This window comes from Urocampus carinirostris, chromosome 14, assembly GCF_059441175.1.
Source record: "Urocampus carinirostris isolate Australia breed hairy pipefish chromosome 14, RoL_Ucar_1.0, whole genome shotgun sequence".
Lineage (NCBI taxonomy): Eukaryota > Metazoa > Chordata > Actinopteri > Syngnathiformes > Syngnathidae > Urocampus > Urocampus carinirostris.
In genome coordinates this window covers 6,724,742-6,745,625 of record NC_142362.1, presented here as the reverse complement: position 1 = coordinate 6,745,625, position 20,884 = coordinate 6,724,742, and the positions used below count along the sequence as shown (strand labels likewise).

At 41.9% G+C, this 20,884-nt stretch overlaps 1 protein-coding gene across 5 annotated transcripts in view; it reads right to left on the bottom strand.

The window, feature by feature from the left end:
- Positions 1-20,884, bottom strand: part of myo1b (myosin IB) — a 141,067-nt gene that overhangs the window by 4,171 nt on the left and 116,012 nt on the right. The window contains exons 20-30 of one of the 5 annotated variants that reach the window (XM_088352384.1): positions 18,462-18,611; positions 18,328-18,396; positions 17,008-17,094; positions 16,718-16,804; positions 13,745-13,831; positions 10,826-10,912; positions 4,804-4,878; positions 3,636-3,770; positions 1,215-1,321; positions 1,016-1,148; positions 797-949 (exon numbers count right to left, since the gene is read on the bottom strand). In XM_088352384.1, the coding sequence (XP_088208510.1) occupies positions 797-949; positions 1,016-1,148; positions 1,215-1,321; positions 3,636-3,770; positions 4,804-4,878; positions 10,826-10,912; positions 13,745-13,831; positions 16,718-16,804; positions 17,008-17,094; positions 18,328-18,396; positions 18,462-18,611 (1,170 nt within the window). The remainder of the gene's footprint in view (positions 1-796; positions 950-1,015; positions 1,149-1,214; positions 1,322-3,635; positions 3,771-4,803; positions 4,879-10,825; positions 10,913-13,744; positions 13,832-16,717; positions 16,805-17,007; positions 17,095-18,327; positions 18,397-18,461; positions 18,612-20,884) is intronic. The other 4 variants (XM_088352385.1, XM_088352387.1, XM_088352386.1 and 1 more) reach the window with 4 other exon arrangements.

The following is a 20,884-nucleotide window of genomic DNA, read 5'->3' as shown; positions in this document are numbered from 1 at the left end:
ATTTTTTTTTTAATATCTGCGGACATTTTCGTGTGTTTTGGAGTCAATATTTGACACGGTTGGATTCACTGGACATTGGTGAATGCAACCACACCTCATTAGCAGGGAATAGGATCATAAGTGGACTTCCAGGATAGTTTATAGGTGAGCTATGCCGATTTTAGAGTTTTCGGGTGTCTTGTTTTAGACTGATTGAGATGTTTCTGTGATGGATACATTGTGAAATGGTAATCATTTCTTTAACCCCCAAAGGTTAAGGTTTTTCAGTGATATGAGGCGGAGACTAGCAGGGTTGGGTAGGGTTACTTTAACTGGATTACTTTCAATGACTTTTGGATTACTCCAATACCAAATATGCTAATAAAAGACAAAAGAAACTAAATAGGAATAAAATGACTCAATTTTGTGCAGGCTTGGGGAGTAACGGAATACACGGAACGGCAAAAATGATGTTGGCAAGCTGTTTGGATTTATTTTCATTTTGTTTCTGTCGCATTTTATGTTCGTTTTGCCGGAGATCAAAGAAATCAAAGCCAGGAGAGAAAGCTTACCACGTGTTGTGAGTCATCATTTGATTCATATTTAGTTTTTTTCGTCTTTTATTCGCATATTTGGTTTTGGAGTCATCCAAAAGTAATTGAAAGTAATTTAGTTAAAGTAACCCTACCCAACCCTGGTGACTAGTGGCATTGTGAAGACATGACTTTAAAGAACTTAATAAAATTTTTGTGTAAACAATCGTATAAATATTCTGGAAATGCGCATATCGTATAAAATCTGAGAAACGGCCAGGCACCTCCTTGAGCTTGAGAGCGAAAAATCCGTCGTTCTGCGTACTGACGGAAACGCTGCTGAGATCCGGAAGGGCCACGCTGGCCTTGACCTGGCCCGTCTTCTGGTCGGCCAGCAGAACGTTCTTCTTGGTCAGCAGGAGGATGCGACTGGCCCCCTAGTGGTGGCCCGCGGTAAACATTCGATAAAAATGTCTCACACCACCTCGGAGACCATTTCTTACTTTGCCGTTGGCCCTGTTTATCTTGTTGACCACGTCGGCCAGCAGAACCTTCTCCTCCACGCTGCTGTTGAGCTTCTGGTATTTGGGGTTCTTGCTGATCTCCAGGTAGTCTCCTTTGAAGGGCTGGCTCACGCTGAAGAAGAAAAAACAGAAAATGAGCATCTTGACTTATGCGTCGGGAAAACAAAAATGAGGGTACCTGCTCGGGTAGAGCGACTTTTTATCCTTGAAAAGCTCGCTTGCCTCTAGTTTTTCTTCATACACCGCCTTCTTCTCCTCCGTGAACTGGTTCCTGTATTTCTTGCACTAAGCATAAAAAAATAATGAAAAATACAGTATTTACCAGACTATAAATCGCTGACCGTGGATAATGGAACACGTCCGTGCGAGTGCTGTTCATATGAACTGTAAGGGACATGGGGAAAAAAACTGCCATTCATGACACAAAAGAAACAGCTCTCAGCAAATCAACCGGGGATCATGGGATGCAGCCCAAAACATTGCCGTTCTTTTAAGCAGGCTACAAAGGCTCATTTCAGCGACCTGCACTGAAAATGCAGTGAGCTGGCCCCTGTTCTCAGCAATCGCTGACCGGGGATAATAGAACATGTCCGCGCGAGTGCTGTTCATATGAACTGTAAGGGACATGGAGAAAAAAACTGCCATTCATGACACAAAAGAAACAGCTCTCAGCAAATCTACCGGGGATCATGGGATGCAGCCCAAAACATTGCAGTTCTTTTAAGCAGGCTACAAAGGCTCATTTCAGCGACCTGCACCAAAATGCAGTGAGCTGGCCCCAGTTCTCAGCAATCGCTGACCGGGGATAATAGAACATGTCCGTGCGAGTGCCGTTCATATGAACTGTAAGGAACAGGGGGAAAAAATGCCATTCATGACACAACAGCAACAGATTTCAGCAAATCTACTGGGGATAATGGGTTGCAACCCCAAACAGTGCAGTTCTTTTAAGCAGTATAAATTCTCCACTAGAAAATGCAGTAGCTCATAATTGAACTGAGGTGTGTGCATTCGAAGGAGACACAATAACCAATTTTAGCCAGCGACGGGACATAAACGTTGCCAGCAGCTACATAAGACTGAGCAGGCTGGATTCACCTGAAGCAGCTGAAAAGAGCCAATAGCAGGAGTTGGTCAGAGCTGGTGTTAGACGCTAACTTTAGCAGGACGCGATAGACGCTAGAAGATCGAGTTTGTCAAGTGTTAGGAACCCGAAAATCCAAAATTTAGCTAAAGGGCGAAGCAGCTTACAACAATAACAGTTAATGGCTAGAAAAGGAAACAGTGGAGGGAAAAAAATCCCCACCTGCACGGATAAAACATGAGATCATTTTGCTAATTTCAAATGTTGTGAGATAATAGAAATACTATTACTAAAAAAAGCAAAATGTGTATTATGTTTCATTTTCTACAGCAAAATTAATGAAAAACACAACTAATTAACTAATACTAACTAAATAAATACGATTTTTATTTATTTATTCATTGATGTCTATACAAAAACATAATTGCACCAAAACATTTGCATGAAACATTAATTATTCGTAGTTATATCTTAAGTGAATAACTAAGGTGACTAGAGAAGGAGACAGTGGGGGCGCGAAAGCACCAGATGCCTAAATCAATAGGATAATTTGGTTAATTTCAAAATTTAAATATCTTTTTTGTAAAATATTACAAATAGTACTAATAAAGCAAACATTTAGCATTATTTTTCTTATAAAAGCTTTAAATATCGTAAAATAAAAGCAAAACAATATAATTTGCACGGAAGGTTCATTTTACGTAGAGTGGTTATAGCTCAAGTGGCTCGAGAAGGAAACGGTGAAAGAATAAGTGGAGGATGCCCAGCTGTTTGCTGGTGAGTGACTTAAACATTTTAAGAACCACAGGGATTAGCAATCTTGGCAAAATGGTCATTTGAGCTTGCATGGAGCATTCATTTTCTGTAGAGTGGTTATATCTCAAGTGGCTCGAGAAGGAAACGGTGAAAGAAAAAGTAGAAGATGCCCAGCTGTTTGCTGGAGAGTGATTTAAACATTTTAAGAACCACAGGGATTAGCAATCTTGGCAAAATGGTCATTTGAGCTTGCATGGAGCATTCATTTTACGTAGAGTGGTTATATCTCAAGTGGCTCGAGAAGGAAACGGTGAAAGAAAAAGTAGAGGATGCCCAGCTGTTTGCTGGAGAGTGATTTAAACATTTTAAGAACCACAGGGATTAGCAATCTTGGCAAAATGGTCATTTGAGCTTGCATGGAGCATTCATTTTACGTAGAGTGGTTATATCTCAAGTGGCTCGAGAAGGAAACGGTGAAAGAAAAAGGGGAGGATGCCCAGCTGTTTGCTGGTGAGTGACTTAAATATTTAAAGACCCAGAGGGATTAGCAATCTTGGCAAAATGGTCATTTGAGCTTCCGTAGGAGTAAGATGGCAGAATTTTTCAAGTTGTGTAACAACTACACGTCACTAACTGGGGCTTTAAAGTGTGAAATCCGGGTTAAAAAATGATTTGACTTTTGAGTTAAAGCTTTAACTGTGGAAGTTCTTATAAAAATAACTTCATAATAGATAAAGAAGAAACAAATTGGGGACCCACCCTCCAAAGATGAAAGATTCTTCGCAATTCTAGGTGAGCGCCGTCCAGGAAATGGTAAGGCCGGTCGGGCCACTTCTTGTCCACGGGGGACATGGAAGGCAAACTTTTCTTAAGACTCAGGAAGTATTTCTGCATCTGAGGAAAACAAAATACTTGATTATTGAGGTTTTTGAGTTTTTCCTTGCCTTCATGTCGGATTTAGATCAGGGGATGGTGTCATAATAGTGTGTGGTTTGCAATAGTCTTGGATCTGTGCAGCTCTTTGAGACTCCTTGTGATTAACGCCTATACAAATAAACATGACTTGACTTGAGGTTTTTTGAGTTCTTCCTTGCCCTCATGTAGGTTTTAGATCAGGGGATGGTGTCATAATCAGTCTGTAGTTTGCAATAATCTGTGGTCTGTGCAGCCCTTTGAGACTCCTTGTGATTAAGGGCCAAACAAATAAACTCCTGAGCTACTGGGGCGGCAGTGGCTCAGGAGGTAGAGCGCTCGTCTCTCAAGGGATCCCAGTTCGAAACCCGGTTCGTCCGTGTTACATGTCGAAGTGTCCTTGGGTAAGACACTGAACCCCTAATACCTCAAAATAAGCAGGTTAGCGTCTTACATGGCTGCAAGGCCGCTATTGGGAAATGTGAAGCACATTGTAAAGCGCTTTGGGAAGTCATTGACTTGAAAAGCGCTAATAAATGCAGAACATTTCATAAACAGGACTTGACTTGAGGTTTTTGAGTTTTTCCTTGCCCTCATGTAGGTTTTAAATCAGGGGATGGTGTCATAATTAGTCTTTGATCTGTGCAGCCCTTTGAGACTCTTTGTGATTAAGGGCCAAACAAATAAACATGACTTGAGGTTTTGAGTTTTTCCTGCCCTCATGTAGGTTTTAGATCAGGGGATGGTGTCATAATTAGTCTTTGATCTGTGCAGCCCTTTGAGACTCTTTGTGATTAAGGGCCAAACAAATAAACATGACTTGAGGTTTTGAGTTTTTCCTGCCCTCATGTAGGTTTTAGATCAGGGGATGGTGTCATAATTAGTCTGTGGTTTGCAATAGTCTTGAATCTGTGCAGCCCTTTGAGGCTCCTTGTGATTAAGGGCCAAACAAATAAACAGGACTTGACTATTAAATACCTTGCTAGTTTCGAATCATGATTTCAGTTGGACTTACGATTCTCTGGATGGTAAAGTTATAGATTTTCTTCCCCGCGTTGGCCCTGAAGAATTTTCGGTATTCCCTGCGGACCTAAAGAAGGCAGACAAAAGCCAGACCGTCATTTCCGGTCTAGAAGAATTCAATTTGTGGCAAAGCGCTCTCACGTGGACCTTAATAGCGGCAATGGTTTGGTGAACAGATGCAAAGAGGACGGTGAAATGCGGGGGGGGGAAAACAATTAGGATGATGAAGAGATTAACAACGCCACAATGTTCACGTGGACGTGTCAAACAAACTGAAAACACACCTAAAGGGAAGGAGAGTGCGGATTAAACACACAAAATGAGTTGACACAGGGTTAGTATGGGGTGTCCAACCTAGATCCTGCAGGCCACATGAGGCCCAGCCTTTTTAAAACAGCCCATGAAATGGAAATGGGAAAAATAGAACGATAATACAAAGTAAGCAAGGTACTACTGTTTATTGCTGTTAATTTTGGACAAGAACTCCCTGCGATTCGCAAAAATCAGTGAAGTAGCAGCTACCCTTCCTATTTTTATCATGGGGATAATGGAACATGTCCGCGCGAGTGCTGATCATACTAACTGTAAAGAACAGGGGAAAACAATTGCCAATTATGACAACAGCAACAGCTCTCAGCAAATCTAGGGAATCTGGGGATAATGGGTTGCAGCTCAAAACAGTGCAGTTCTTTTATGCGGGCTACAAAGGCAGATTTCAGCGACCTGCACTGAAATGCAGTGAGCTGGCCCCTGATCTCAGCAATCGCTGACCGGGGATAACAGAATACGTCCGTGCTAGTGCTGATCATATGAACTGTAAGGAACAGGGAAAAAAAACTGCCATTCATGACACAACAGCAACAGCTCTCAGCAAATCTACTGGGGATAACGGGTTGCAGCCCAAAACAGTGCAGTTCTTTTAAGCTGGCTACCAAGGCAGATTTCAGCGACCTTCACTGAAATGCAGTGAGCTGGCCCCTGATCTCAGCACTCGCTGACCGGGGATAACAGAATACGTCCGTGCAAGTGCTGTTCATATGAACTGTAAGGAACAGGGAAAAAACTGCCATTCTTGACGCAACAGCTCTCAGTAAGTCTACTGGGGATAATGGGTTGCAGCCCAAAACAGTGCAGTTAAGGAGGCTACAAAGCCCCTGATCTCAGCAATCGCTGACCGGGGATAATGGAACACGTCCGTGCTAGTACTGTTCACATTAACTATGGTACAGGAAAAAAACTGCCATTCTTGATGCAACAGCTCTCAGCAAGTCTACTGGGGATAATGGGTTGCAGCCCAAAACAGCGCAGTTCTTTTAAGAATGCTACAAAGGCACATTTCAGTGACCTGCACTGAAATGCGGTCAGCTGGCCCTTGCTTCCAGAAACAGTTTAGGGATAATGGCACGTGGCAACAACCGAGCTCTCATTTTAGGCAATCCACAGTAGCATGCCTACCCACAAAAGTGCCTGCTGCTCTTGGCCATTTGCAGCAACACGGAATCCGGGGATAATGCATCGCAACCGCACAAGTGCAGGTTCATTTTTGGATGGACAGTCAAAAATATCAGCTACTCTGCATGCCCTTACTCTACGCAGTAGTCGAACAGAGATAACAGATCACGGACAGGACTGTGGATTTCCTTTTAAGTGGACAGGAACAGCTCACTTCCTGACAAAAGTGCATTCTGACAGTCTCTGCACACAGAAACATAGGATTGGGGATATTCGATCTAAAACGCAAAAGTGCAGTTCATTTTTTGGTGGACGCAATTGCGACTAAACCAGCAGCCCATTCCCCCTTCTCCTAAAAAAGCGTTCTGCTGACAATAGTGGACCGAGGTACAATGGATCACGACCACATCTGACACTACAATAGCACATCTACCTAGAAAAAATGTCTTCTGCTGGTCCCTGCTAACGACATGATTGGGAATAATGGATCACAACCGCACCAGTGCCGCTCCCCGCCATTTAGATGATAGAAAAAAGAGCCGCCAGGTTTGACATAAGGCGGTTCTGCTGGTCCCAGCTTGCAGCAATAGGCCATCGGGGATAACGGATCTCGGAATCTTTTTCAAACCGCGACTTACTGAGGCTGCTAAGTACAAAGCGGGTATTTCCAAGGCAAACTATCAATCTTTTTCTCTTGATCGGGCCCCTCTGCCGAATCGTAGGCCACGGAACACAGTTTTCACACCCCTAGGTTAGTACGACAGAGTGGAGTTCTCGCTTTCGACCTTTGCCGGTTCTACAAGGAAAATGCAAAAAGCCGCGGGCGCGGCGAAGCGTCCCGGGGGAAAAGCGCAAATGTTATTCTTGGGATTGGGCGGCAGCGACCCGTTAAAAGAGCGCAGAGCCCGTACGGCTCGGGTTCACCTCCAAGGGCGACTCGTCCCCGAAGGAATGTGCGCTGAAAGTCAAATGTTGAGGAAACATTTGCAAGGGAGGAGAAACAAAACAATCGGGGGCTGAAATGGTGATGGAGAAGAGGTCCCGATTTATTAGGGGAAACGCTCATTCTTTGCAGAAGATAAAGAACATGTGCCTGTGAGAAGGACCGTTTCCAGTTTGCTGCGTTCCCGTACCTCACAGGTGTCAAACAGGCGGCCCGCGGGCCAGTTCAGGCCCGCTAAGGGATTGAATCCGGCCCGCGAGACAACACTCAGAGAAGCGCAAGAGCAAAACAAGCTGCGGGTTGAAATATGTCCACTTGATGTTGCCAAAGCCAGGTGCCTCGAACAAAGACACTGCAATAGCTCTACTGCCTTTTCTCATGTCATATAGCTCCCCCTAATGGTCGAATGAAATCACAGTGGATTTATGGCTTAATAGTTTTTATTATTCTGGTTATTAGTGGACACTTCTATTTATTACTCTCTATTTTTCTTTCTTTTCCACCCCTTTTCTCCCACTCTGTCTCTTTTTCTCCTTCTTTGTTGCACTTGTCTCTTTCTCTCTCTCTGTCTTTTAATCTCTTTTACTCTAACTTCCTTTTTCCTTTTCCCTCTTTTCTCTTTCTCTCTTCCTACCCTTCGCACTTTTTCTCTTCCTCTGTCTATTTCTCTTTGGATTTCTTTCTTCCTCTCCCTTTCTTTCCCCCTCTCATGACTTTTTATCTCTTTTGCTTCTCACGCTCTCTCCCTCTCTCTTTTTCTTTCTTTGTCCCGCCCTCTCTTCTTTTCCCTCCCTCTTTCTCTTATTTCTTTACCTCTTTTTCTTTCTAATTAATCTACTAGTCCGGCCCCCGACAGGTTTTTTCTATCGTGTGGCCCCCGGGTTAAAATGAGTTTGACACCCCTGCCGTACCTATTGGACCCTTAAATGGGCTACATCACAGTCGAAATGAATGGCAAATAAAGTCTCCATTAACCAAAAAAGCTACATTCACCCAACAATTTATACGCGCTCGTTTCTTGACGGAAAAGATAAACAAGAAAGCCGACATTTTCACACGGGGGCAGATTTCATTTCCCTAACAATTTAACGAAGTGTACTCCATCGAAAACAGCCGAATTAGTGACGTTGGAGTCTCTGGGAAGCACTCTTCTGAAGTCCTTTCTCTTCTTGGCCCTCGTCTCCCCGCAAGATGGCGTCTCGGCTCCTCCCATGGGCGTGCCAAGGAAACAAAGCTTTCGTTTCTGCTAGTTCGGTGATAAAATGTCATTGTGTTGTGAGTTTAAGTTATACTAGATCCTGGCTGACACAACTGACAAAAAAAATTGTGGTTGAATACATTCAGGTGAAAAGATTGGACCGAGGCACTCATCGGGTTTGCAGAGCACACTTCATAATAGGTAAGAGAAATTAAACATCTTTGATTGTTGCTAAATATTACTCATTCTCGGTTAAGTATCTTTTTATGTTTTTAGCCTCAGCTAACTATTAGCACATAGCTTAAATGCCCGAAAAAACATGAATAATTACCTAATAAAGTGCTTTGTTTGTGTGTTCGATTGTTTGCAATCTGTGCCTGTTTTTATTTTTGACCCATGCAGTGTTTACAATGTTACCGTTATAGGCTAAACGCTATGGAATGATAGCATGAATCCATCCATCCATTATCTGGACCACTTATCCCCAGTAGGGTCGCGGGTGTGCTGGAGCCCATCTTAGCTATCATTGGGCAGAGGACACCCTCAACTGGTTGCCACCTCGGGACAATTTGGACTCGCCAATAAACCTGACATGCCTGTTTTTGTAATGTGGGAGGAAACCGAAGTGCCCGGAGGAAACCCACGGAAGCGCAGGGAGAACATGCAAACCCCACACAGGAAGGTTGGATCTCATGACCACTGAACTGTGCCGCAGACGCGCTAACCACTGCGCTGCCTGATGGCAACAATCGTAACTTTAATTTCTCGTACCCGATACGAGGCCTGCGCTGCAAACCCCAGCCTTTTTGATGAGTGCCTCGGTCCAATCTTTTGGCTTTAATGCATTTAAGCATAACTCTTATTTTTCTTTCATCAGGAATGTCCGCCAGGATCCTGTAAAACTAATTTACGATCACGAATGTTTTTTCTCCGATTCTGGCACACAAACACAGAACAAGTCTTGTTTTGCCTCCAGTCTCAGACCCTCCAACCCGATAAGCCACACTTTTTACAAACAAAACGGTCTATAAAAGTCGCTCTGCCCCTCAGCTCTGGAACTCATTCCCATCTGACCGCCACTACCCTTTCCATTATCAAATCCGGACACAGAACCCATCTCTTCCAAATCGCCTATCCATCATAAACTGCCTCACAACTGTTGGGAGTCCTGAAAGGCACTTTGATTTATTATTATTATTAATAGGGTTGGGTAGGGTTACTTTAACCTGATTACTTTCATTTTCTTTTGGATTACTCTAATACTAAAATGACTCAATTTTGTGCAGGCTCGGGGAGTAACGGAACACATGGAACGGCAAAAATGATGTCGGCAAGCTGTTTGGATTTATTTTCATTTTGTTTCTGTCGCATTTGATGTTCGTTTTGCCGGAGATCAAAGCCAGGAGAGAAAGCTTACCACGTGTTGTGACTCATCATTTGATTCATATTTAGTTTCTTTTGTCTTTTATTGGCATATTTGGTATGGGAGTAATCCAAAAGTAATTGACAGTAATCCAGTTAAAGTAACCCTACCAAACCCTTATTGGGAGTGATTCCAAAGTAATCAAGTTACATCACATCAATATTTTGCTATTTGGATTACATTACTGATGACATTTTTCAACAGGTAACTAGTAACTGTATTAGAATACATCATTAAAGTAACTCTTTACTCTTTGGGAGTAATATACAAGTAATCAAGTTACATCACTTCAATATTTTGCTATTTAGATTATATTACTGACTACATTTTTAACAGGTAAGTACTTACTGTATTAGATTACATCGTTACTCTGTTGGTATTGGGAGCAGGGTTGGGTAGGGTTACTTTAACTGGATTACTTTCAATTACTTTTGGATTACTACATTTTGTGCAGGTTTGGGGAGTAACGGAATATGGCAAAAATGATGTTGGCAAGCTGTTTGGATTTCTTTTCATTTTGTTTCTTTCGCATTTTATGTTCGTTTTGCCGGAGATCAAAGAGATCAAAGCCAGGAGAGAAAGCTTACCACGTGTTGTGAGTCATCATTTTATTCATATTTAGTTTCTTTTGTCTTATATTGGCATATTTGGTATTGGAGTCATCCAAAAGTCATTGAAAGTAATCAAGCTAAGTGACCCTACCCAACCCTGATTATTCAAACTGAATACATTCACTGTTGAGAAATTCCGAGGACTTAAAATGTATAACCTCCCAACCCTCCCCAAAAAGCAAAGAAACAACAATACATGATTAGGTTACAAAACAGTTCATGATTGATGAATTATTAGTGGAAATGATGAGCAAGGATGCCTTCCGGAATGAGGACACTGATGGTTAAGATGACGAAACCACACGGGTGAGGAGTGCGGAAATGAGGGGAGGTGATGGTTAGTATTTGCTAGGCCGGTTAGAGGTCTCCGACCACCGCACGAGATACCTTTAGTCCCTGCCAGCAGGCCCAAATGAGAGCGACAGCATGCTTACGCCTGGCCTCTTCCTTCAGCTTTCTCAGCTCCCTGCGAGCCTGTTCAAGAAACGGGCCAGGAAGAGAGGAGGGGACACAACCAAGCCAGAAAAGATGAGCAGAAGAAAAGCCAAAGGGGAGAGAGGAGAGTATGCCATATCGGACACGTGACTAAAACGGCAACACGGCAACACAATCGGACGCCGACTGTGAAAGAGTTACAAAAATGTCACCTGAAGGGCTCCCGATGCGGTCCTGTGGAGAGAAACGACCAAGACGAGGCGATGCGGGACAAAAGCAGGGATGCACGAAAACTGTTCTCCCCCCTTACAACTACTTCTATAGAAAATTGAAATGTAATAAACAAAAAAAAAAATTCACCCCTAAAATTTCTGAAAAACAGTGTAGACCAGGGGTGTCAAACTCATTTTACCTCGGGGCCACACGATAGGACAAACATTCTCTCAGGGGCTGGACTAGTAGATTAGAGGGAAAGAGAGAAGGGGAAAGAGAGAGAAAGAGAGAGCAAAAAGCAGGAGAGACAGAGAGAAAAGCAAGCCAGAGAGAAAGAAAGCAAAAAGCAAGCAAGAGAGGGAGAGAAAATAGAGAGAGAGAGGGAAAGTGAAAAGAAAGCGAGACACGGAGAGAAAAAGAGGGAAGGGGAGAGGGAGAGTGAGAGAGGGAACAAAAAGTGAAAGAGAGAGAGAAAGAGAGATAGCAAAAGAGAGAGAGAGAGAGAGAGAGACAAAAGCAAGTGGGAGAGAAAGAAATCAAAAAGCGAGGGAGAGGGAGAGCGATAAGAAAGTGAGGGAGAGGGAGAGCAAAAAGAAAGCGAGGGAGAGCAAAAAGAAAGCGAGGGAGAGGGAGAGCAAAAAGAAAGCGAGGGAGAGGGAGAGCGAAAAGAAAGTGAGGGAGAGAGAAAGCAAAAGCGAGAGAGAGAAGATGAAAAGCAAAAAGAGAGAGAAAGAAAATGCGAGAGAAAGAGAGAGAGAGAGAGCAAGATAGAGAGAGAGAAAGAAAGTGAGATAGAAAGAAAGAGAAACGGAGAGAAAGAAAGAAATACAACTTTCAGCGTCTTTGTAAGAGGCACCTGGTTTTGGCCACATCAAGTGGACATATTTCAACCTCCAGCCTTGTTTTTCTCTTGCGCTTCCCTCAGCGTCGTCTCGCGGGCCGGATTCGAACCCTTAGCCGGCCCGCCCGTCTGACACCCCTGGTGTAGACGAAGTGATTTTATAGTGTTTTTGTACAATTATCGTGCATCCCTGGTCAAAAAGCCATGCAGACGAGAAACTAGATCACGAAATGGTGGAACAAAAGTCAGAAAAAGACCCTAGGAATCACCTGCACTGGATTGAAAAAGTTTCTGCACTGATCTACAAAGTTTGATAATTATCCCTCAAAAAAAAATGATTCCCTATTAATGTGGCGGATATCCAAATAGAGAATGTTAAATTGATTTACAAATGTACGACAAAAATACATCAGGAATCGAAGTCAAACCACAGATATATGGGTATCTGAGGGATAGCGGTATCGGCATTTTTATTCATTCCACGGGCAGATTATTCAAGCTCAGATGCAGCGGAGCTTGTCTCTCCTTGATCTTTCTTGTCCTCTTCTCCCCCCCTTCCTCCTTGCTACCCACCCTTCTGATTGGATATGCGGGCAGAAGCTATCCAGACTCTGCATTGACAGATAGCAGACTGGAGCGGGAATTCAGTAGTGTAGACGGTAAACACGGAAAATTCCCCCGAAAATGTATTTAACATTCCAGTGCTCTACATCTTACGACTATTATTAACTTTACAAAAAGCGGGAAAATGACTTTAGAGCGGAGTAAAAAACTCCAGAGTCCTGACATTCCTGTGATTGTGAATCAAGCCGCTGATAATATTGAGATTTTTTTAAAAAACACTGTAAAAAAAGTGTGTGTGATTAAAATATAGCGTAAAAAGTGTAGTTAACTTGTTTTAAGGAAGCACATTCAGATGAAGACTGCTATATTAGCTCTTATCATAACAGTTTGTCGATCAAGTGTGTGTGTTTTCGACTTGAAGAGAACTTAGTGTTCTCTTTTATGTTTGTGTACCGTGACTCTATGCTAAATCTATTGCACCCTGGTCATCCTGGAAGGGGGATTACCACTTGTGAGGCCCCTTCTCAAGGGTTGTTTTTCCGCACGCTGAGGTTTTGAGTTTTTCCTCACCTGCATGTTGGTTTAAGATCAGGCGATGGTGTCATTGTAATCCTGTGCAGTCCTTTAAGACATTTTCGTGATTAAGGGTGTCATAAATAAATGTGACTTGACTTGAACATAAAAAGCACACTAAAGTGGAAAGCGGAGTGATTAGCTCTTACCATAACATAAAGTTTGTCCTTTTTTTTTTTGCACTTTTTGTTTTAAGTTGATTTAAGTATTGACATTTTATGTATTTATTGGAGCCGTTTGAGTTTTTATGTACCTTTATACCAGTTGTTGAGAAGTCTAATTGTATTTCCTACACCGTTTGTTTTTGGTTTAAGTCATGCTGTGTTGAAATTCAAATGGATTTTGCCTAGAAGATTTCAGAGAGCTTTTAAGGTTTAATTTGAATTGAAGACAAATATTCGTTGTTTCTTTAAAAAAAAAAAAAAAAAAAAAAAAAAAAAAAAATCAAACATTGAAGCTTTGACAGCAAATGAATATCCGCTACAAATATCTGTTATCTCTTAATACCACTAATGGTTATCGGGCCCTGAAAAACCCATATCGATCCCTAATCAGGAGTGCGTTGGCTTTTTGAATCCATTGTACGTGACATCGCTACTCGGAGATCTCTTCGGGTGGATGCGGATGGAGGCGGCTAATCACAAAACACTCCGAGTCAATCCAGCAGGCTGCCTAAATACCTTGGTGCCTTGCCAGCCGGCCCAAATGACCGACACGGCGTGTTTATTCCTGGCTTCTTGCTTCAGTTGACGCAATTCTCGCCGCGCCTGATAGAAAACGGCGGCGGTCAAAAAAGTTATCCCGGTACGCGGTAGAACGCACAAGAGCAAAATATAAAGCTAAAGGAAAAACCTTCGAAAATATCTTTTAACATCGGGTAATTATGCTCCTCCTAGTGGTGAAAAATAATATGCAAACATACATGAACGTGTATTTGAATAAAAAAAATATGAGCATTTATTTTACATAAGATAAGCCTGAATGAGAAAAATAAAAAGTATAATAAGATTTTGCTGCTAGGGTTCCTAAAACAAAAAAAAACTGTCTGAAAACTGGACAAAAGATAATGGGAAAGTAGATTTTGCCTTTTGGTCTCTTTGAATTTTTGAAGTTGGTGTTCTTCCTTGTGCTTTTAGAGCTTTGCACTACTCTAAACAGTGACATCTAGTGGTCAAAAAAATACACACTTTCAATTTGGTTCTTATATCGTCTGGTTTAGAAAGAGCCAACTATGATATTAATTTTTAAAACGAGAATTGGTAAAGAATTTGTATTGTTATTTTTTTATGATATATTTTATTCTATGTTAGATTTTTTAATATTTAGTTTTTATTTGTATTCATTTTTTGGTGTCATTTGTTTATTAATTCCTATTTGTTTATTTTACATGTATTTTTGTTTAAATTGAAATTTGAATCTCTAATTGTTTTTTATTTCATGTATTCATTATATTTTTTCCCTTTTTTCCCAATTTAATTAATTCACTTTATTTTTATTTGGATGTATTATTCATTTTTATTTACGATTAAAATAATTATTTAAAAATTCATTTATTTTGCGTTTTCATTTTATTGTATTTTCCAGAGTAGAAAGCATACCCGAAAACAAAAATTTTGCATTATGATACAGTGCACCTTATAGACTGAATGTAGGGAAAATAGAATCAGAAATGCATAATAACAATGTAATGCTTTTACATACGTTAATAAATAAATAATTGCATTCAAGTACTGAAATCACGGTTAACTAATATTTATTTACTCCGAAATACAATTTTTTTTTCTGGCATTTAAAAAAATGAGTTCAGAGTTTTAACTACATGCGCCTTATAGTCAAGACTAACTTACATATGGAAAAAACTTTCACAAAGAAATATTTTTTAGGGTAACCTTTATTGTCATTTTCTGTATTTATTCTTAATAATTTAATTTTTTAGTTTATTAATTTATTAACCATTTTAACCAACTAAAAATGTCAGGTATAATAATGAAAAATAAAAAAAATGGTTTTGCATTTTCAGTTTTAATTTAATATTTCATTGTATAAGTAATAGATTTATAATAAATAAATCATTATTGGCTGTTAAAACAGAAGCATAACACCGTTTTGTTGAAATCTGAAATTCGCTTTACGGCAAAATAACAAAAACAAACCTCGGGCCTGAGCAAGTGTTAATAACAACAATAATAATAATAATAATAATCACAGTCTTGTTCCACGGACAGACTGAGGAGATCATTTCTTCCTCATGCCATGAGGCTCTTTAACTCCAGCCGGGGGAGTAAAAGCCCACATTGAACCCCACCCCTACATTTGCATATTACACTATTTTGATGACAGTGTGTAATTTCCGTAGCACTATTTAAATACTTTATAGCAAAACGTTACAGTATATCTTTTATTTTATTATTTTATTTTTCAACACAAGCATACTGCAGGAAGTGTGAATATCACTACGGGGATGAATAAAGTATCTCTCTCTCTCTTTCTATCTCTCTCGCTCTCTCTCTATCCATCTCTCGATCTCGCTCTCTCTCTCTCGCTCTATATCTCTCTCTATATATGTCGCGCTCTCTCTCTCTCTCGATATCTCTCTCTCAATGTCTATCTCTCGATGTCTCTCGATCTCTCTCTCTCGATGTCTCTTGATCACTCTCTCTCGATGTCTCTCGATCACTCTCTCTCGATGTCTCTGTCTCTCGATCTCTATCTCTCTGTCTCTCGATAACTCTCTATGTCTCTCGATGTCTCTCTCTCTCTCGATGTCTCTCTTGCTCTCTCTCTCTCACTCTCGATGTCCCTTTCCCTATCTCGATCTCTCTCGCGATGTCTCTCTCGCGATGTCTCTCTCGCGATGTCTCTCTCGCGACGTCTCTCTCGCGACGTCTCTCTCGCGACGTCTCTCTCGCGACGTCTCTCTCTCTCTATGTCTCTCTCTCTCGAGATCTCTCTCTCTCTTTCTCTTGATGTCTCTCTCTTGATGTCTCTCTCTTGATGTCTCTCTCTCTCTCTATGTCTCTTGATCTCTCTCTCTCGATGTCTCTCTCTTGATCTCTCTCTCTCTCTCTCTCTCTTGATCTCTCTCTCTCTCTCTCTCTTGATCTCTCTCTCTCTCTCTCTCTTGATCTCTCTCTCTCTCTCGATGTCTCTCTCTTGATCTCTCTCTCTCTCTTGATCTCTCTCTCTCTCTCTCTCTCGATGTCTCTCTCTCTCTCTCTCTCTCGATGTCTTTCTCTTGATCTCTCTCTCTCTCGATGTCTTTCTCTTGATCTCTCTCTCTCTCGATGTGTTTCTCTTGATCTCTCTCTCTCTCGATGTCTCTCTCTTGATTTCTCTCTCTCTCTCCCTTGATCCCTCTCTCTCTCGATGTCTCTCTCTTGATCCCTCTCTCTCTTTCGATGTCTCTCTCTTGATCCCTCTCTCGCTCGATCTCTCTCTCTCTCTCTCTCTAAGACTCTGCGCCCCCCTTAGTGTCATGAAGTTGCAGTCGCACTTTATTCAAGGACAGTTACAAAATAAACCAAAAATTAGAGATCAAACACGCCCCTAAATGACAGAGCCTCACGTCCCCGCAGGGGACCCCAACCCCCTATTCGAGAACCACCGTCATAAGACAAGCTGGTGTCTTTTGGCAGAACACGGCTAATAAATACCTTGGTTCCCTGCCAGTAAGCCCAAATGACATCGACGGCGCGTTTATTCCGAATTTCTTGTTTTAGGCGTCGCAGCTCCGTTCGGGCCTGGAACGTGCGACGGACGGGAGAATCCGGGGAAAGAGAAATACGGCGTCAAGAGGGGAAAAAAGCAGAAGAGTTGTTATGCCGTCAGCAGAAGAAACAGTGTCGGAAGTATCATCCGGGAACGGCATCGAGAGAGAGAAATAAAGGCCTTTTTCCGACAAGTATGCGGGGGGGTGTACGGGTTTTGAAAAAAACATGGCTACCTGGGTGCCGTGCCAGTACGCGGCGATGGTGGTGACGGCCTCCTCGCACCTCTTCTGATGTTTCAGCGATCTCAGAAGCTTGCGGGCCTAAAATAAAATGAAGAAGGATGTACCTTTAAAAAAATTGGATGTGGCACTCCAGGTCCACATTTTACAGTGAGGATAAGGAAAACAAAGAGATAAAAGGAACAAGGAAGATGTTTTAACTGTCTTTGTTGTATAGGCTTTGTTTTCCTCCAGGGGGTAGTGGGTTGTATGAGGGGGTGAGGGACAGACAGAGATGGACGGATCCACTTAAAGCAATCCAGCTGAGATACTGACGAAAATCTATTATCTAAAATATGAATTGAATAAATGAGTTGTTTATTTTGCTTCATTACAGCAAAGCAATGCTATAGCTATTCGCAACTGCTACCATTACAGGCCCAGCTGCTAGCATTAGCGGCTAGCTTTGCGGAGGTGACTGCTTCCTTTAGTGCGGAAGTGCCAAACTCATTTTGGCTCAAGGGGTACATGGTAGAAGAGGCACTATAGGAATTATAGATTAAAGAAGAAAAAAAGAATGAAGAAATAGGGCAGGACTAGGAAATGAATGGAATAAGAGAGGAGAGAGAAAACGAAACGAAGGAAGAAGAGACAAAGAAAAAAGATTGAATAAGAAAAATAGAGAGAAGGAGAGCGAGAGAGAGAGAAAGAAAGAGAGAGAGAAAGAATGAGAGAAAGAGAGAGAAAGAGACAAAGAGAGACAGAGGGACTGAGAGGTAGAGGGAAGGAGAGAGAGAGAGAGAGAGAGAGAGAGAGAGAGAGAGAAAGAGACAAAGAGAAAGAGACGAAGGGACAAAGAGGTAGAGAGAGAGGGAAGGAGAGAGAGAGAGAAAGAGAAAGAAAGAAGGAGAGAGAGAAAAAGAAGGAAAGAGAGAAAAAGAAGGAAAGAGAGAGAGCAAAAAGTAGATCTCTGCGTTGTACCCCATCATAGAATATAGAGAATACAGTAATCCCTCGGTTATCGCGGTTAATGGGGACCAAAACCCTTCAAAAATGCTTTAAAAATATATATATATTTAAAAATTTATTTTATTATTATTATTTTTTAGACCCGCGAACGTGGAACCGCCAAGTAGCGAGGTCCCACTGTATATAATAACACATGACATGATTTATACATGTTTATGTGGAAGAAAAAAAAAAAAGTTTATAAATAAGATAAAACAACTGAAAAAAGTAAAATATGTTACAGTAAAAGGTTATAACACATATGTACTATTATGTTAATTCTAACATTGTTTTGTTTATATATGACATTATTATTATCGGTCTCACCTGCCATCCCCTGGCGTACGACTGCACCACGGTGGTGGCGCTCTTGATCCGCTGATATTTCTTTTCTTGCTGTAAGAAACGTCAGAATGAGCCTAAAGCGAGTCTTACTCTCGGTCGGGCAGGCGGCGTCTCACCGCGTAGCGTCGGTACCACGCCGCCACCACGATCTGACTCTTCTTCAGCAACAGGAAATGCGTGCGGCACTTCCAGCCCCGGTAGATTTTCTGAATGAGGGTGGCCAGGTCTTGCAGGCACTGCCGCCGTCTTTCTTCTAAGAAGAACAACTGCCGGGAAAAACAACAACATACACTTCTGAACATAGGGTGATGTGAAAGAGTATATGCCCACTTCCTGGTTTCGGTGTTTTCTTGACCGATTCTAATACCACACGGAGACTACCAACTCAAGGAAATACAAAATGCAGTTTGGAAATTCAGGGCTAACCACTCTACTGAGACAGCCCTGATTAAGGTAACCAATGATCTTCTCCTGGCAATGGACTCCGGCGCTTCATCACTCTTGCTGCTGCTGGACCTTAGTGCTGCCTTTGACACTGTGGACCATAATATCTTTCTAGAACGGTTGTAAAAATGGATTGGTCTCTCTCTTATGGTTCAGACCCTACCTCTCAGATAGGACGCATTGTGTTAAATATGGTGAAATGACATCTGAGCCTTGTGGTGTTCCCCAGGGTTCAGTACTTGGCCCCCTTCTTTTCAGTATTTACATGCTTCCATGAGGTGATATAATAAATGATAATGGCTCTGACAGTGGTTCGCTGGAACCCTACAGCAGTGACTTTCAACCACTGTGCCTGACGAGATCGTCAGGTGTGCCGTGTGAAATTATCCAATGTCACTTTTTAAAATTCAAAATGTTATAAAACGGCAGCGCAGTGGTTAGCGCATGTGCGGCACAGTTCATGTCATGGGAACCTCCTGCGTGGGTTCAAATCCAGCTCCAGACTTCCTGTGCGGAGTTTGTATGTTCTCCCCGTGCTTGCGTGGGTTTCCTCCGGGAACTCCGGTTTCCTCCCACGTTCCAAAAACATGCATTTCAGGTGAATTGGCCGGTCCAAGTTGTCCCTAGGTTTGAATGAGCGAGTGAGTTATCTGTCCTTGTGTGCCCTGTGATTGGCTGGCAACCAGTTCAGGGTGTCCCCTGCCCACTGCCCGGAGATGGCTGGGATGGGCTCCAGCCCCCCGCGACCCTAATAAAGATAAGCGGTACAGCTGATGAGATGAGATGTTATAAAACATTTATGAATCATTTTATGTCAATGTCTGTGCTGTAAAAACTCGGGGTATTATAAATTAGATTGTAATAAAACAGACTGTTCAGTGTCATTTCATAACAATTTTGGTTAGTAATGTGCCACAAAATTTTTCCAATGTAAAAAAACATGCCCTGGCTCAAAAAAGGTTGAAAAACATGCCCTACAGCCTTGGAAATGGCTTTGTGATCTTTTCCAGACTGTTAGATTTCAATCACTTTTTTCTAATTTATTCTAGAACTTTTTGGACCATGGCATGTCAATTGGGTTTTTGTAGCCCACTTCACTTTGTCCCACAAATTCAATGGAAGTGATTTCTTAATTCAACACCGAGTGTGGTTTGTGGAATTGAACTCGGCTTTCCCAAAACTTTGGCGAGTCACTTTGTGATATAACAAGGGTGGGCTATTACTTTATCACATAGGGCCTGAATATAAATCTAAATGGTCTGCACTTCTATAGCGCTTTTCAAGTCAATGAAGACGTCCCAAAGCGCTTTACAATGTGCTTCACACTTTCACACACTAACTAACCGATAGCAGCTATGCAAGGCAACTACCTGCTATCGGGGGCATTAGGGGTTCAGTGTCCTGCCCAAAGACACTTCGACATATAGATGGAGGAGCCGGGAATCGAACCTGCGACCTCTTGATCCCAAGACGAGCGCTTTACCCCATTAAGCAATGCCGCCCCAATTTATATACTATTCTATACGCAGTTTTATTCCACTTATACTCAAAAACACTTGTCCAAAGTTTGACTTCAGCCTTGAGTGCAACTCTTCAGAAGGGTGTTGTAAACCGCCTTTGCTTTGGAATGTGTCTTTGGTTTCAATCTGTGCAAATAACAATGACTTATCACCTCGCCTGGGGGGTAGGGCGATGGATGACCTATCACCCTTCTTCCAAGCTTTAAAGGACTACTGGGAAATCATCTCATCGCCACATGTTATACAAGTGGGCAATCGTCTTCTGCACACGATTGTAAAATTGGCACAGGCAGAAGGACCCGATTTGTTCAACTCTTTGATTCGGCTAAATGAATAAATATGTGGACTATATTCGGCGCTCGGATCAATAATTTCTCCGACTTCTGGACATGCTCCAACTGTAAGGGAGTGTCTTCGGAGTCAGATTTCAGTTTAAGAAATTTTAGATAGGTTTAGATTTTTTGGTGCTTTGATAAATGGGATCATTTTGTATTTTGGTTTTCTCCGTGCGATATTAAAATCGGTTTGCTGATCCGAAACCGTGTGATAAATCTGCAAAAACACCGAATTCAGGA